This window comes from Cherax quadricarinatus, chromosome 30 (genome assembly GCF_038502225.1).
Source record: "Cherax quadricarinatus isolate ZL_2023a chromosome 30, ASM3850222v1, whole genome shotgun sequence".
Classification (NCBI taxonomy): Eukaryota; Metazoa; Arthropoda; class Malacostraca; order Decapoda; family Parastacidae; genus Cherax; species Cherax quadricarinatus.
The window spans coordinates 37786890-37804806 of NC_091321.1; the positions used below are offsets into that span (position 1 = coordinate 37786890).

The 17917-nt window shown below is 42.0% G+C and overlaps 1 protein-coding gene across 1 annotated transcript in view; it reads left to right on the forward strand.

Annotated features, from left to right (window-relative positions):
• The window catches only part of LOC128686465 (uncharacterized), a gene marked incomplete in the record, with an annotated part of 176489 nt that overhangs the window by 106967 nt on the left and 51605 nt on the right, over positions 1-17917 (forward strand). Inside the window, 1 exon segment of the mRNA XM_070090115.1 lies at positions 2803-2979. Within this exon segment, the coding sequence (XP_069946216.1) occupies positions 2803-2979 (177 nt within the window).

The window sequence follows — 17917 nt, forward strand, 5'->3', positions numbered from 1 at the left end:
ATCTGAAGTTGGAATATTGCTGACACTAACAGCACCTTTGAAGGTAGGTGAAATTGCTGACCTAGAAAATGTACAGAGAACCTTCACCACACACAAGTGTAATAAAACACCTAAATTACTGGGAACTTTTGAAGTTCCTCGACCTGTACTCTCTGGAATGCAGTAGAGAAACACTTGGAAAATCCTAAAGGGATTAGTACCAAACTTGCACACGAAAATCACTGCCTACGAAAGCAAAAGACTCCGCAGATGATGCAACATCCTCCCAATGAAAAGCAGGGTTGCCATGAGTACACTGAGAGACAAGACAGTCAGTGTCAGGAGCCCAAGACTGTTCAATTGCTTCCCAGCATACATAAGGTGGATTACCAATAGACCACTGGCTGTCTTCAAGTGCTGGATAGGCACCTAAATTCAGTACCCGATCAGCCAGGCTGTGGTTTGTATGTCAATTTACGTGCACCGAACAGTAACAGCCTGGTTCATCAGGTCTTGATCCACCGCAAGTCCTGGTCACAGATCGGGTGGCAGAGGCATTGACCCCCAAAAACTCTTTCCAGGTATGGTACAGTAGTTACTACTAGCGATGGTGCAGTAGTTACTACTAGTGATGGTACAGTAGTTACTACTAGTGATGGTACAGTAGTTACTACTAGTGATGATACAGTAGTTACTACTAGTGATGATACAGTAGATACTACATACTAGTGATGGTACAGTAGTTACTACTAGTGATGGTACAGTAATTACTACTAGTGATGGTACAGTAATTACTACTAGTGATGGTACAGTAGTTATTACTAGTCATAGTACAGAGTAGTTATAACTAACAATGGTACAGCAGTTAGAACACCTGGGCATCTTTATTTTTCTCAGTTATGATTCACAGATCTATTAATCAACATTGTCAACACATGTCAGAGCAGCCAGTAGGCCTACCATTTTTGACACTGACTTGATGCATTACCTCACTTTTTTATCACATGTCTATAAAATAGAAACTTGAACATTATGATTATTTCATGTCAGATTTGTTGTGTAAACTGCATTTTATATTTTGTTCATCCTAGTACTTTGGGAATTGACTGATGGAGATTTATACTGTGGCTGGAATTACTCATATGCATTTGGAAGGGGACGTTTGATTAGTCCTGGACCAGTTGAGACTCGACAGTAGTCCAGTGTGGACCAAAGTGTCACAAGGCTCCTGTCCTAGTCCTGGACCAGTTGGGACTCGACAGTAGTCCAGTGTGGACCAAAGTGTCACAAGGCTCCTGTCCTAGTCCTGGACCAGTTGGGACTCGACAGTAGTCCAGTGTGGACCAAAGTGTCACAAGGCTCCTGTCCTAGTCCTGGACCAGTTGGGACTCGACAGTAGTCCAGTGTGGACCAAAGTGTCACAAGGCTCCTGTCCTAGTCCTGGACCAGTTGAGACTCGACAGTAGTCCAGTGTGGACCAAAGTGTCACAAGGCTCCTGTCCTAGTCCTGGACCAGTTGAGACTCGACAGTAGTCCAGTGTGGACCAAAGTGTCACAAGGCTTCTGTCCTAGTCACGAGATATTGAAGAATTATCCAGAGTGGAAATTTGTTTTCATAGAGTATGTGTGTTGCTAGCATGCAGGGGCAGCAGCTCTCCAAACATTCAACATTACTCGTATAACCCTCTTAACCCTTTGAGGGTTTCGGACATATTAGTTCGGCTTACGACCCAGGGTTTTTGATGTACTAGTACGCCTAAATTCTAGCACCCGCAAATCTAGTGAGAGAAAACTGGTAGGCCTACATATGAAAGAATGGGCCTATGTGGTCAGTGTGCACAGTATAAAAAAATCCTGCAGCACACAGTGCATAATGAGAAAAAAAAAACTTTGACCGTGTTCTTGGAATTAAACAGCGATTTTGCACTGTATTTTCGTATGGTATTTATTGTTGTATTCTAGTTTTCTTGGTCTCATTTTATAGAATGGAAGACATATTACAGAAATTGAGATGATTTTGACTGGTTTTATAATGAAAAGTACCTTGAAATTGAGCACGAAGTAGCAGAAATGTTCGATTTTTATCAAAGTTCAAAAGTAAACAAATCATGCCAAGCGTCCAATACACGTCAACTGGTGAGTCTAATATTCTTTCACAAGTGCGCTGATATTATTTATACCATTTCTACACTAATGCAGTAGTCTGCATAACAGTAAATCTTCTATTTTTTGTAAGAATAAAAATTCAAAGTGGAAAGCCCAAGAAATATAAGAGGGGCTTGGGGATGTGACTAACAAACAGAGAACTTGTTATTTTAGTGCCAGGAATGTCTTTCTTGTTTATTCTGGACCCTGTTCAGAAATTGGCATCTTTTGAAATTTGTGTGAAATTGGCAAAATTACTAAATTATGACCACTTTATTGGATAGTTGAAATTGGTAAATGGGTGGTTTCTTGTACTCATTCGATAGAAAAAATGGAGTTCTAGTGAAATAGTTATGATTTTTGTCTACTAGTACATTGGAATTGGCCGAAAATAAGGCTCAAAGCGGGCAAAATTGCCGATGCGTAAACATCGTCGAGACCGCTAACTTCGCGAGAGCATAATTCCGTAAGTTTTCCAGCAAATTTCATACTTTTGGTGTCATTATAATCAGGAAAAGATTCTCTATCTTTTCATAGGAAAAAAAATTTTTTTTTTTTTTTTTAAATTTTGCCGACCCTGAGAACAAGTCTCGGAGAGGGCCTGTCGACCCTCAAAGGGTTAGCACCCTCTATAATAAGATAAAATTAGTTTTCTTACAGTAACTACCTTGTTTCCAGGCTGCTGCTCACTTGGTCCGCAAGGGAGACCTGGGCATCACAGCAGCTGCCCATGCTTTCAACATACCGCGAACGACTCTCTTCAGAGCTTCTAAGAGGACAGACATACCATGCCCAGTGAAGCAGGAGGTAGAGGAGTCACCCAGTAAACCTGTCAATAAGAACTCTGAAGCAAAGGTAACACTTGTTCATTAGTAATGCTACAGTAATTACTGCTAGTGATGGTACAGTAGTTACTACTGGTGATGGTACAGTAGTTACTACTGGTGATGGTACAGTAGTTACTAATAGTGATGCTACAGTAGTTACTAGTGATGCTACATTAGTTACTACTGGTGATGGTACAGTAGTTACTACTAGTGATGCTACAGTAGTTACTACTAGTCATGGTACAGTAGTTAATACTAGTGATGCTACAGTAGTTACTACTGGTGATGCTACAGTAGTTACTACTGGTGATGCTACAGTAGTTACTAGTGATGCTACAGTAGTTACTACTGGTGATGGTACAGTAGTTACTACTGGTGATGCTACAGTAGTTACTAATAGTGATGCTACAGTAGTTAATACTAGTGATGCTACAGTAGTTACTACTGGTGATCCTACAGTAGTTACTACTAGTGATGCTACAGTAGTTACTACAAGTGATGCTACAGTAGTTACTAGTGATGCTACAGTAGTTAATACTAGTGATGCTACAGTAGTTACTACTGGTGATGGTACAGTAGTTACTACTAGTGTTGGTGCAGTAGTTACTACTAGTAATGGTACAGTAGTTAGTGCTAGTGATGGTACAGTAATTATTTGCAGTGGTACAGTAGTTACTATTAGTGATGCTACAATAGTTACTTCTAGTAATGGTACAATAGTTACTAGTAATGGTACAGTAGTTACTACTAGTGCTGAGGTATAGTGTAACCTTTTAGGTAAGATGTAACCATTTTGAAATATTTGCTGTCAGTAATTAGAGGGTTTCTTCTCTGACTGACATTAATCAATCACTTGTCAGTCAAATTCACTTAGACCCTAGCTGTCCCAGGTCTAAAATATGTGAACTCTTTCCTTTGACAGGTTTGTTATTACTGCTAAGCATATTGAATACTTATCAATCTGATATTAGAGCCAGCAAATAAAACCCCCTAAATTCCACCAATATAACGACATTTGTCTTTGCAAACATACAGGACCTAAAGCCGTCAAAGAACAACAAAATTCCTTACATCAAGGGACTGCTCACAGAGACCCACATAAAGAATCATTATAACAACAAAATATAGATCCCAGGTTATAACCTATTCAGATGTGACAGACTAAACAGGCAGCAAGGGGGAGTTGGCCTGTATGTCACAGAGTCGCTCATTTACTCAGAACTACTAAACACCTCAAATGGTGTAGTTGAAGTTTTGGCAGCAAAGATTGAAAACCAAAACCATGTTATTGTGGCGGTATACAAACCTCCAAACACAACTTCCCAGCAGTTCCAAGAGCAGCTTGTGAAAATTGACCAATGTCTGGCAAATCTCCCAACTCCTGCCCCAAGCATCTTACTACTAGGAGATTTCAACTTGAGACACCTAAAATGGAGGAGTATAGCAAGCAATGTTTTAGCACAGATCACCCCAAGAGGCAGCTCAGAAGAAAATTCACACACACACAAACTATTAAATCTCTGCACCAAACTCTCCTTAAAGCAGCAAATATTAGAGCCTACAAGACTTGAAAATATGCTGGACCTCATCTTCACTAACAATGACCGTATCAAAGACAGTACACTCAGATCACAACATAATAGAGGTACGGACATGTATGTACAGGGCTCCTGACCAGCAAAATGTGATCAGTCATGAAGGTCTCTTAAGAACATAAGAATGTAGGAACATTGCAGAAGGCCTACTGGCTCATACGAGGCAGGTCCTTATCAAAACAACCTCTACCTAAAGCTACCCAAGAAATAACTCCCGTACCCCATGACACCAATCAAACCCAGCCTCTCCCACTCTTCACAAAATTCAATTTCAATAACAAAAACAAACAGTGGGATCAAGTCAACCATATCCTAACATTTGCCTAGAAAAAATGAACTCTTTGGTTCTTGAGATGTGCTCAAGACACATTCCATTAAGAAAAAGAAAGAGAAGATGCAAACTAGAAAGACAGAGATGCTCCCTATACAGACGAAGGTGAAGAGTCACAGAACTGCTGAGAGGGGCCAATATATCTGAAATATAAAGGGAGGCACTGGTCAGTGAAATTGCAAATATCAAACCTAAGTTGAAGGAATCTTACAGGAGACAAGAATCTCAGGAAGAACTAATAGCCATAAAGGAAATTGATAAAACCCAAAATACTTCTCTTATGCCAAATCTAAAAAAAAACAACATCCGGTATTGGGGCCCTGCTTAGGCGGGATGGGACATACACAGATGACAGCCAAGAAATGAGTGAGATATTAAAGTGCCAATATGACTCAGTGTTCAGCGAGCCGCTGCCCAAACTAAGGGTTGACAATCCAAATGAATTCTTTATGAACGAAACCCAAATTTTGGTCATCTCGGAAATTATCCTAACTCCACAAGACTTTGAAAAGGCAATAAATGACATGCCCATGCACTCTGTTTCAGGCCCAGACTCATGGCTCATGGAACTCCATGTTCATCAAGAATTGCAAGAAGCCCCTGTCACATGCCTTCAGCATTCTATGAAGAGGGAGCATGGACATGGGTCATCCCACCACACACACTAAAAACAACAGACATAGCTCCACTCCACAAAGGTGGACATAAGGCAACTGCAAAGAACTACGGACCGATAGCACTAACATCCCATATCATAAAAATCTTTGAGGTTCTAAGAAGGAAGATCGGCAACCACCTAGATACCCATCAGTTACAAAACCCAAGGCAACGCGAGATTAAAGCAGATCACTCCTGCCTGTCCCAGCTCCTGGACCACTATGACAAGGTGCTGGATGCTGTTTAGGATAAACAAAATACAGCTGTGTACACAGACTTTGCAAAAGCTTTCGACAAGTATGACCTTGATGTAATAGCACACAAAATGCATGATAAAGGAATAACAGGAAACGTTGGTAGATGGATCTATAAATTCCTGACAAATAGAACACAAAGAGTAATGGTAAACAGAGTAAAATCCTAGGCAGCCACGGTGAAAAGCTCTGTTCCACAAGGCACAGTACTCGCTCCCATTCTATTCCTCATCCTCATTTCTGACATAGAGATGTCATCCATAGCTCCATGTCTTCCGTTGAGGATGACACCTGGATTGCCATGGCAGTGACCTCCATCGAAGACACTGGAAGACTCCAAGCGGACATCAACCAAATCTTCGAATGGGCCTCCCAAAACAATATGAAGTTCAGTGAGGAGAAATTTCAACTGCTCAGATATGGAAACCTTGAGGAAATTAAAAATGTATTAGTTTATGCGATAAATTCAAACCATACAATAGAGCGAAAAAGAAATGTGAAAGACCTGGGAGTTATAATGTCAGAGGATCTAGCCTGCAAAAACCACAACAATGTATCTACCTTATCTGCTAGGAAAGTGATAGGATGGATAATGAGAACCTTCAAAACTAGGGACACCAAGCCCATGGTGACACTCTTCAAATTGCTTGTTCTTTCTAGGCTGGAATACTACTGTACACTAACAGCCCCCTTCATGGCTGGCGACATTGCAGACCTGGAGAGCATACAAAGAACTTTGACAGCACACATAAGTACGATAAGGCACCTAAATTACAGGGAATGGTTGAAGGTTCTTGATCTGTATTTCCTGGAATGCAGGCGAGAGAGATACATGATAATATACACTTGGAAGGTCCTGGAGGGATTAGTACCAAACCTACACACGAAAATCACTCCCTATGAAAGCGAAAGACTCGGCAGGAGATGCAACATTTCCCTGATGAAAAGCAGGGGGTGCCACAAGTACTTTGAGAGACCACACAGTAAGTATCTGGGGCCCAAGACTGTTCAACGGCCTCCCAGTATACATAAGGGGGATTACCAATAGACCCTTGGCTGTCTTCTTGAAGACACTGGACAGGCACCTGAAGTCAGTACCTGACCAACCGGGATGTAGTTCGTATGTCAGTCTGCATGCGGCCGGCAGTAACAGCCCAGTTGATCAGACCCTGATCCACCATGAGGCCTGGTCTAAGACCGAGCCACAGGTGTGTTGACCCTCAATATCCTCTCCAGGTAAACCCCTGGTGCCTGGTCCATTATCCAGGCTCCATGGTGGAGTGAAGGCAAGGCCTCGCAGCCTCTTCACCCCACGTGGTTGACACAGAGTAACTCTGTTATTGACTCCTGATAATCTGACCCAAATACCAGTCTGCATATGCTAAGTCCCTACCTTCCTTGAACAATATTAGGGATTGTAATTTACACTAGATAAGGCTAAGAGAATGACAAGCCAGTGGCTGTTCTTGGGAAGTCAGGCAAGACCACATGCAGGTTAAGTCACACGATCACGTTTTCAATGTTCTCGAGTTCTTTCTTGCATCAAATTCACTCTGCTATGAATTTGATGCAAGTCCAAAGATTCATAGATTACATAGATGAGCCTTCAGTACTCTTAACACTACTAACCTTAATTAAGGTTTGAACACTGTGTTACAGGATTTCCTTGCTGGACATCATGTACACTGACATAATGGCTGTTGGACTGAGACTGAAATCCTGTCACTGGCTTTTCTGATCATATGCCTTGTGTAAGCTCTGAGCATGGTTGCCAGAGCTGGCAAAAAAAAAAAAAATGAAACTTATTGAGGATGACTAAGTTGATCCCATGTATCAGAAATCTTTCCTTTGAGGATAAACTGAAGGCACTATCTATCCTGTGAGCATAGGCTGAGGGCACCATATCCTATGAGCATAGACCGAGGGCACTGTCTGTCTTACAAGCATAGGCTGAGGGCACCATATCCTATGAGCATAGACCGAGGGCACTGTCTATTCTACAAGCATAGATTGAGGACACTGAATATACATGCTCTAGAAAGGTATAGAATTAGAGGGGATATGATTGAGGTGTACATGTAAAACAGGAATAAATAAAAAGGCTGTAAATAACTTGCTAAAAATATCTATCCAAGAAATGGCTCACAGCTGTGGATTCAAGTTGGAAAAAAATAGATTTAGAAAGGATAGAGGAAGGCATTGGTATAGTAATAGAGTTGTGAATGAGTGGAACAAACTCCTGAGTAGAATCACTGAAGCTAAAACCTTGTGTAGTTTTAAAAATAGATTTGACTAGAACATGAATTGGTGTGACTTGGACCTGCCTAGCATAGGCCAGTAGGACTGAAGTGCTCCTCCTATCCTTTGTTCTTATGAGTGCTTTGAACATGTGAGAATGTCACTCACTATGACATTCGTAAATTTAAGGTCTTTGACCTGATATTGTTTACACGTTTGATTGGGTCGTGATCAAGGCGGTGGATGAATGAAAAGACTTCGGAGGCTTCTTTCTTTATTTGCGATATCTGGGTACACAGGCAGTGTGTTTGTGCCCATGGCCCCAAGGGGCCATGCCAGTGAGGGAGAAGGAGTAGGCCTTGTTGGCTGTAGGATGCCCGGGCACCAAGTGAGAGAGAAGCAGGGGTGGGCAGGCTGAAGTGGCATGCCCACCAGGCTTGCCCTCTGGGGGAAACTACGGGAACTAGGCATGTAGGCTTACTGGCTACATTTTGCTCGGCCACCTATCTATGGTTGACCCTGACCATGACTGGCTGTCAAAAAAAAAAAAAAAAAACACAGTCTCTCTCTCTCTTGCAGGACAAGGCACAGAACAAAGAATAAAAACATATATATACACATACATGGACATGGAAAAAAAAAACTTCCTACAGGGAGGGAAGAAAAAGAAGGTATGCTAAACATCGTGGTCTAAGGCAGTGAGTGTCGATGGGCATCACTGCACACTTTTCTGCATCTGGACAGATGCTGCAACACAGGAGACATTGCTGCAGCTGAGCTCTGATGTAACAGGTTACGATCTCCTCTGGAACAGTGAAGCAGTCATTGTAGTAGTTGCTACAAGGTTCACTCATCCTGGGGCACAACTTGCTGGTGCCCTCAAGTGAAGCATCGTCAGTACTCTTCAACTGGGCAGGACTTCCGGCAAGCGACTCAGGAGGACATTTCTCAACTGGTACTGTTGCTGGGGCTGTCACTGCTGGCGAATGTGGAGTGAGTCGTGGCAGAGATGACTCGGCGAAACATCTGGAAGTCATAACATCATACACCATACAGCAGTGAGTGGGCTAGCAGTCAAAGTGACATCATCTTGGTGCAGGCTGCTCACTGAAGCTATTCTCTTGACAGTTGGAGCTATAGCAGAGGTTAGTCTAAGCGTCCCCAGACTAGTTCTCTACATATACATAACTGCTCTGACGGTCGGGTGGTGAAGTGGAACACATGGGGAATCGTAGCAGGTACAACTCAGATGGGCATCTACGAGCAGCGAACCTAAAGAGCTTTCTGTACAAAGAGCTCAGATGCTTGTAACTGACACCTGGACTCACTAATGTCAGTCGTCAATGTGCGGGTCACACCGGGTGACAAGTAACATGAGGTGCTACACTGATCTGGGCACAGAACATACTGTAGTCCACACACAGCTGTGCTCAAGACCACACAGGACACACGGAAAACTGCACACACCTACTGCACATGCGGTACAACATGGCTTGAGCAAAGGACGCTTTTCATTGCAAAAATCAACGCTAAACCGTACATGAAAATGTGAGAACACTGACTGAGAGGAATTAATTAACACATATACTGTATCTTCTCTTTTAGGTAGTAGGTTGGTAAACAGCAACCGCCCAGGGAGGTATGACCGTCCTGCCAAGTGAGTGTAAAGCGAAAGCCTGTAATTGTTTTACATGATGGTAGGATTGCTGGAGTCCTTTTTTCTGTCTCACAAACATGCAAGATTTCAGGTACGTCTTGCTACTTCTACTTACACTTAGGTCACACTACACATACATGTACAAGCATATATATACACACCCCTCTGGGTTTTCTGCTATATTCTTTCTGGTTCTTGTTCTTGTTTATTTCCTCTTATCTCCATGGGGAAGTGGAACAGAGTTCTTCCTCTGTAAGCCATGCGTGTTGTAAGAGGTGACTAAAATGCCAGAAGCAAGGGGCTAGTAACTCCTTCTATATAAATTACTAAATTTTAAAAGAGAAACCTTCGTTTTTCTTTTTGGGCCACTCTGCCTTGGTGGGATACAGCTGGTTTGTTGAAAAATATATATATATATCTTCTCTCAAACATCTCGACAATGCTGAAATAATTACTAGAACACTTGATGTGACATCATGTGATGTCAGGCGTGAAGTTGTGAGGTGATGTCATGGGGTGACATTGCGAGGTGACGTCAGCAGACATCTCGAGGGGACGTCCTGGAGTGATATTGTGAGGTATGTCATGGAGTGACATCGCAAGGTGACGTAAGCAATGTCGTGGGTGACGTTGTGAAGTCGGGCAGCATCGTGGGAGACGTCATAAGGTGACATCAATGGAGTGATGTGGCAGCAGACCACAGCGTGTGGCATGGGCTCTGGCTTAACATATGCAGCTTGTAGATCCACATGGTTTTGTGATCCACGTGGCTTCGAGTGACCTTGAGCACTCGGATACACAGCTCTGGCAAAGAATTCACAGAGAATTCTCAGAAACAGCAGAGGGAGTGAGTAGCGGTGAGTGATGTATGGTGTGGTGGCATACAGTAGTGCGAGCATGGGTGAGGCAGGGAACGGCCACTTCCTCCTCTCCCACCCACAAACATGGGGGAGAAACACTCACACTGGACACAGAAATCATCACAAAATTCATCTCCGACTCGCTGAAATAGCCATGCTGGGCTGAACAATAACTGCAGCAACATACAGGTGATGCTGGACACGTGACTTAAGAAACAATGTGGGGCGCTGTGAAGTGCCAGGTGACGCCACTTATATTTCTTGAAGAAATTTGGCAAATTTAGGCCTAGATCCTGCTTGTACCTGTCTGTGGATGTTGAGACTTGCAGACACAACATCAGGATAACTCGTTGAGAGACGGATGCTTCTTGTGTAGGGTGATGAAGTGAAGACAGCTTCATTCCTCTTCCTTCCCTCCTCAGGTAAACACATTTGCTGCGAGGCACCGCTTCCACCAATGTTTTCTGGTTTATTGTGTCGTTCTTGTTAGCAGGGAGTAATGATAAGACTTCGGAGGCTTCTTACTTTATTCGCAATATTGTAGTTACACAGGCAGTGTGTTAGTGCCCATGCCCCGGGAGGGAGAGCAGGGTAGGCTTTGTGCTGACTCTAGGATGCGTGGACGCTGAGTGAGGGTGATGTAAGCGTGGTGTTTCTGAACTAGGGTATGGGCCTCTAGGTGGCAGTATAAGCACGAAATATGAACTCAGCTGACAGACAGCACAGGGTGTCTACAATATGTCAAGGTCTCACAGCTATATCAAGTCACTGACTACTTAGATATGTCAAAGGAATGTAATGTTAGAGTTTTCATGACCTCTCAAGAGAGGGGACATTTGTGAGTATCTCATGGAGAGGCACCTGGTTCCACTCTGCGAATTATCAAAGTTCAGTTTCAGTTTGCCATATTCTATCAGACTGTCCTGTCTGTCAGTGAACATGTAGAATTTACCTCCAGCATTGTCACCACTCTAACAAACTTACTTTGACCCTTATTTTCAGGCATTATATGGGTGCATTGAAAAACTAAAGCAACATTTTTAAATGGGTTAAAACATGCTCTTTCTAATGGATGCAGTTTGACAATGTTTCAAGATGACTTTTTTTTTTTTTTTTTTTTTTAAAAAGCTCATTGAAAATACCCTATTTACTTTTTTGAAAAAATGCAAAAATTTTAATTTAAAAGGAATGAAACATTCTCACAAGTCGAATCTGTATATTTGTAAACAAGGTTATGTCACAAAATTGTTGATAAATGGTTTACCAGCTAAGATTAAAGATTAAATATAGGGAGTACTTAGCTGATAAGACAGCTATCGTCCACACAGCCGCCCCTGCAGACGAGATCTTGAGAAGTGTCTCATCCACTTCTTAACGGGCTGTAAATGATTATATTATGTATGATTATAAATTACCCCTAGGGGGTGTTATGTCAGCATATTTCATTCACTGATGGCTGACAGCACTTTATTGTGTGGACTCAAAGGTCCACTTATCACTGGGGTTTGTGATAAGTGACTAACTCATAGCTTAGACTCAACTGCGCAGTCAGTAGTAGTACATCACGAGTTAGAACACTTACCTGGGTATATGTATCTCACCCGTAGTTACGCCCAGATATCCGATGAGTTGATTGAAGAATAATGTTCTTTGAAGAATGTCGCACTACACTCTGTTGGATCGCAACACTCGTTACACTGTTCATCAATAAGTGTTCACACCATATCACTAAAGAAGCTGATCACACTTCTCTGTAAGTGTTTATCGTGTTTTGTGAGACACTTTGTTCACACTAATGCATGGATCAGTGTTCTTTGTGGGTTATCCTGGCGTCAGTGTGACTCCCAGTAGGGTGAAAAGTAATCTGACCTCACAGCGTCCTACACCGTCACTGCTCCTCGAACATAAAGGAAAAGCTGACTTAGTACTTTTTGCTTCCTTGCCAAACTTCCTCCATGAAGCAAAGCAGAATGCTTGATTCTTGCTGTCTTAAGCATAGACAGCAATGTACACTATCTTCACCATGGTAATAAAGTGGGAGCAGGATTTTCCTTAATTGTCTTGCTAAGGTAAGAGATGGATTGTCTCTTATTAAACTACACTTTGCAACACTGGACTTTTGCAAGGAGCAGCGGTCGCTTGACCACGTCACATACTTGTACTGCATCTGGGATCAATTACTTGCTGTAGCAGTAAACAAGATGTTTGCCCCTTCTGAGAGGGCTGGGCCTTTCAGGGCTGAAAGGGGCTGAAGGGGGCTGATACCCCCTCCTGGAGAAAATTTCTCCACAAAATAGTAAACAAAATTTCATGGGGATATCTTTATTATTACACAAGCCAGAGAAGGCTAAACTTTGACAATTTTTTGATGCATTGATATTTTTGCCCCACTTAGAGGCTCAATCATTATGTAAATTTAAAAAAATGTAAATACATATTAATTTCATTGGATTAAGCATAAGAAGTTGTGTAAGACAGCAAAGTTTTATTTATTTTGGTAAGAAGAGCGAGAAATTATTTCGTAGGGTTACAGTACACAGTCACAGCACGGTGTCAAACAAAGGGTTCTATCGCAGCAACCATTTCAATGACAGATCTAAAACTTTACCAAAGTTAGTTTGATACATGGTGGATCCAGCACACCAAGTTTCATCAAAATCCATGATGGTGGGGTGGTTCCCCAGGTCCACTTGACTTGGAATGAGCCTGTGGTGAGTTCAGTTCTATGCTCCTCTACCAACTCCACATCAACTTCAATCACCTTTAGGCCAAAGATCTTTCCCAGGGACACATCCTCTACTGGCTCAGGCTCATCTTCAAAGTCTTCAAAATCCCTGGCTGCCACAAAGTCAGGCGATAATTTGTTTCAGAAGTGATTTCGAAGCACCTTTCAAAAGTGCTTTGGTGTAGAGTTTCTTGAAGTTAGAAATGACCTGCTGGTTCATGGTGTGGATGAAAGGAGTGTGGTTAAAAGGCAGCCGTAAAACTGAACTCCTCCAGCAGGAGCATTATCCATAAGTAATAGGGCCCTAAGTGGCAATTGTTTTTTAATATGGTACTTTCTGACAGTGGGAGCAAAGACCTCATGAACCCACTCAATAAAAAATTGTCTTGTTACCCAGGCTTTTGTGTTGGCCCTCCACGTTACAGCCAATTTGTTTTTCATAACATTGTTCATCTTAAAAACTTGTTGATTTTCAGAATGATAAACAAGTAGGGACATCAATTTCAAGTCCCCACACAGTAACAGAGTGAACCTGTCTTTCATTGGCTTGTGTCCTGACATGGACTTTTTCTTCTTCAGTTATATAGGTCCTCTTGGTCATTTTCTTCCAAAAGAGGCCTGTCTTGTCTCAAATAAACACTTGTTGGGGGGCAGAACCCTCAGCCTTTACATACTCTTGGAATTCAGTAACATACTTTTGAGCAGCCATTGGCAGCCTCCCCATACCTAACCACACTATGAATGCCACTTTTTTTCTTAAAATTATCAAACCAACCCCTACCCATCTTGAAGGATTGAGTTTCAGTACTTTTTCCGTTTTTTTTTTTTTTTCAGGGGGTCATAATGCAGCTACCTCGCTTTTTCACAAGTACAGTGGACCCTCATTTTATGTAATTAATCCATTCCAGAGAGTGTGACTAATGGCGAAATTGACGATTTGCGAAACCATTTTCCCCTTAAGAAATAATGGAAATCCAGTTAATCCATTCCAGACACCCAAAAGTATTAAAACAAAATCATTTTTTTACATGAAATATAGATGTACATACACAGAAAACAATGAGACATGAATAAAACAATAATAACATGACACTTACCTTTATTGAAGATTCTTCTTAGTGTATGGAAGACGGGAGGTGGGGAAAGGATGGAGAATTTACTGTTTGGAAGGGGAATCCCCTTCCATAAAGACTTCAGGTACCAAGTCCGTTTTCAGGGTTACTTCCCTTCTTTGTTTCTTAATGCCACTAGGACCAGCTTGAGAGTCACTGCACACCTGTGTCACTAAATATCTGTCCAGACACGGCTTGCAACAGCTTTATAAATCTTTCCATCCTACTCCACATTGCACAGATCGCCTTCATCTCTGAAGAAGGCACCTTGTTCCATCTTTCTCCCTCCTCTGAAGCAATTTTCTGAATTGTGATCTGTTGCTGTTCCAGTTGAAGTTCTTGCAGCTCTTCACTTGTTAGCTCTTCATTGTGGTCCTTCACCAACTTGTCCACATCCTCGCCACTCGTATCCAACCCCATGGAATTCCTCAATGCCACAATAGATTCCACAACTGGCATAGGGTCCTCAGGGTCAGCCTCAAACCCTTCAGAATCATTCTCTAGAACAATCTGGCCACAATTTTCTCCAAGCAGAGTTCAAAGTCCTGGAAGTCACTCCCTCCTAAGCCTTACCTATAAGGTTTCTGCAGTGGAGGATATTGAAGTGATCTTTCCAAAACTTTTAGGGTCAATTGAGTATCTGAGGCCACATCAAAGCACCTTTGAAACATTGCTTTGGTGTAGAGTTTTTTGAAGTTTGAAATGATCTGCTGGTCCATGGGCTGGATGAGAGGAGTGGTATTAGGAGGCAAGAACTTCACTGTGATGAAACTAAACTCCTCCACCATTTGGTCATCCAAGTCTGGAGGACAAGCAGGAGCATTGTCCATTACCAGGAGGCACTTGAGTTCCAATTTATTTACCAGGAGGTATTTCTTCACAATGGGGCCAAACACTTCGTTGAACCAATCAAGGAAAATGTCCCTCGTGTCCCATGCCTTACTGTTAGCCTTCCACATCGCACACAAGTTACTCTTGGCGATACTGTTTTTCTTAAACACACTGGGATTTTCAGAGTGATACACCAGTAAAAACTTCACTTTGAAATTCCCCTTAGCATTACTACAGAACAAAAGAGTAAGCCTGTTTTTCATAGGCTTGTGTCCTGGCAGTGCCTTTTCTTCCTGCGAGATGTTGGTCCTCTATGGCATTTTCTTCCAAAAGAGGCCTTTTTTGTCACAACTGAACACTTGTTAGGGGAGGAATTTTTCAGCCTTTACATAGTCCTTGAATTCACGCACATATTTTTCAGCCACATATTTGTCAGAACTGACAGCCTTGCCATGCCTTACCACAATGTGTATGCCACTACGCTTCTTAAATCTCTCAAATCAGCCTTTGCTGGCCTTAAATTCACTAACATCAGCACTTGTTACTGGCATTTTCTTTTCGAGATCATCATGCATCTGCCTTGCCTTTTCGCAAATTATCGAATGTATAACACTATCTCTTGGTAATTGTTTCTCATTGAGCAACACCAACAACCACCTCTCCACATTTTCGAGGATTTGCGATCTCATTTTTGTGAGCATATTTACCTCTTTTGCAACAACAGCTTCCTTGATTTCCTTTTTCTTGGCCACAATGGAAGCAATAGTTGTATGGGGTTTCCCATACATCCTGGCAAGCTCTGCCACACGCACTCCACATTCATATTTTGAAATGATTCTTTCTTGAATTCTATCATGTTTCTCACCTTTACCAAAGGGCTGGCACTAGGAGCTTTCTTTGGGCCCATTGTGGCTTATTTAGCAGTTGCAAGCACTAAAATGAATGGAATATTACAAAATGTATGATTTGAACATGTGGAATCGTGCTCACTCACTGATAAACAATGACACACTGACTGAATGGTGTGTGGAGCCCCTCAGGCCACTTGTACGCGTTTGAAACTAACGACTATTTGCGAGTCAAACAACGATTCGTGAGTCAATATTTTGACGAAAAATATGTTACGATTTGCAAAAATTGCGAATTCCGATGCTTACAAAAAACGAGGGTCTACTGTAATGGCCTCTGAAAAGGGAATATAAATGTATAAATTCAAGGATTATGCAGATTAAAATAAGGGTCAGATGCAAAAAGTGGGTCAAAATAAATGTGTATGAACCTAGAGAAGAGAGGAGTGTAGAGAGAGATTTTGGGAGATGTTAAGCGAGTGTGTAGGGGTGCCACTACCACGATAAGAGTCAACACAATTGTCAGCATAGTTGCTGATCCCTGTATTCCCTGTATGATATAGCATAGCATTAGTATCATCCATGTGCTTTAGACACGAGATCCCTTGTAGGCCTGTGGCTTTGTGTGACGTCACGGGATGCACACGTGGAGGCTCATCCCTCTGTCCCGGCCTCACTCGGCGGCAGACCATCCAGGCGTAGACAGGCAAGGCAGCTGGGCTCCATCCCTCATCTCAGTCTGACAATATAGTTACCATCCTACAAGTGTGTCTATTTTCAACCTGCGATATCTCCATTTAAGAACCCTTTACGATACAATAAGTATCAGGGGCCCAAGACTGTTCAACTGCCTCCCAGCATACATATGGGGGATTACCAGTAGACCCCTGACTGTCTTCGAGAAGGCACTGGACAGGCACCTAAAGTCAGTACCTGATCAGCCAGGCTGTGGTTCATATGTCGGGTTGTGTGCGGCCAACAGTAACAGCCTTGTTGATCAGACCCTGATCCACCATGAGGCCTGGTCACAGACCAGGCCATGGGGGTGTTGACCCCCAAAACCCTCTCCAGGTAGCTCAGGCACTGTCACCAATGACCAGGCATTTGGGGCAGCCTGAAGAATAATACAAAGGAAAAAATTAAAATGTGTAAAGGAGAAATGACACAAGATCAGAATAATTATGTTGCCTGCATGTATGGTCGTTACAATCGCCAGTTAACAGCTTAAAATATACGTACTTACCAGAACAGGTGGGAGTCCGTAATGAAGTGAGTCCCACCCAATGCCTAGCTTACCAAGTCAGCGTGCTAGATAGTGTTGCCAGTGCTCAACTCGGAAGTCTAGTAAATTACCAGTACAAACTACACTTCACTAATTTATATAAAATCAGAGTGCTATTTTCAGGGGCTAAAGTGTAATAAGTTCACTATTTTGCCATTAAAATACTCCAGGTGCTATTGACTATCTCAGGTGCTACTGATTTTGCTTTTAATACATTCTTTTATTATCATATTCATTGGCTCCTTTATTTTAACTGTAAATATCTACTGTAGTTCATAAACTCGCTTGTTAAAATAATTAAGGAGCTATTAGATGCTTAAGTGTATAACTTAATTATCTATTCTGTAATAATCCCTTTTTCTTTCAAATTTTTACAAGTTTTAGATTAATCACGGAGTCTTAGTCTTAAGTCTAGCTGCAGATTCAATATAAATCTTATATCATTTTACTCAGAAAATCTAGTTTGTAAAATTACTCTCATGATTACAAGCATAGATCCTGATGTAAACTTTTTACAAAATGAATTACACGAATCAAACAGTAACTGTAAGTACTATACAGCAGACCAAGCAAAGA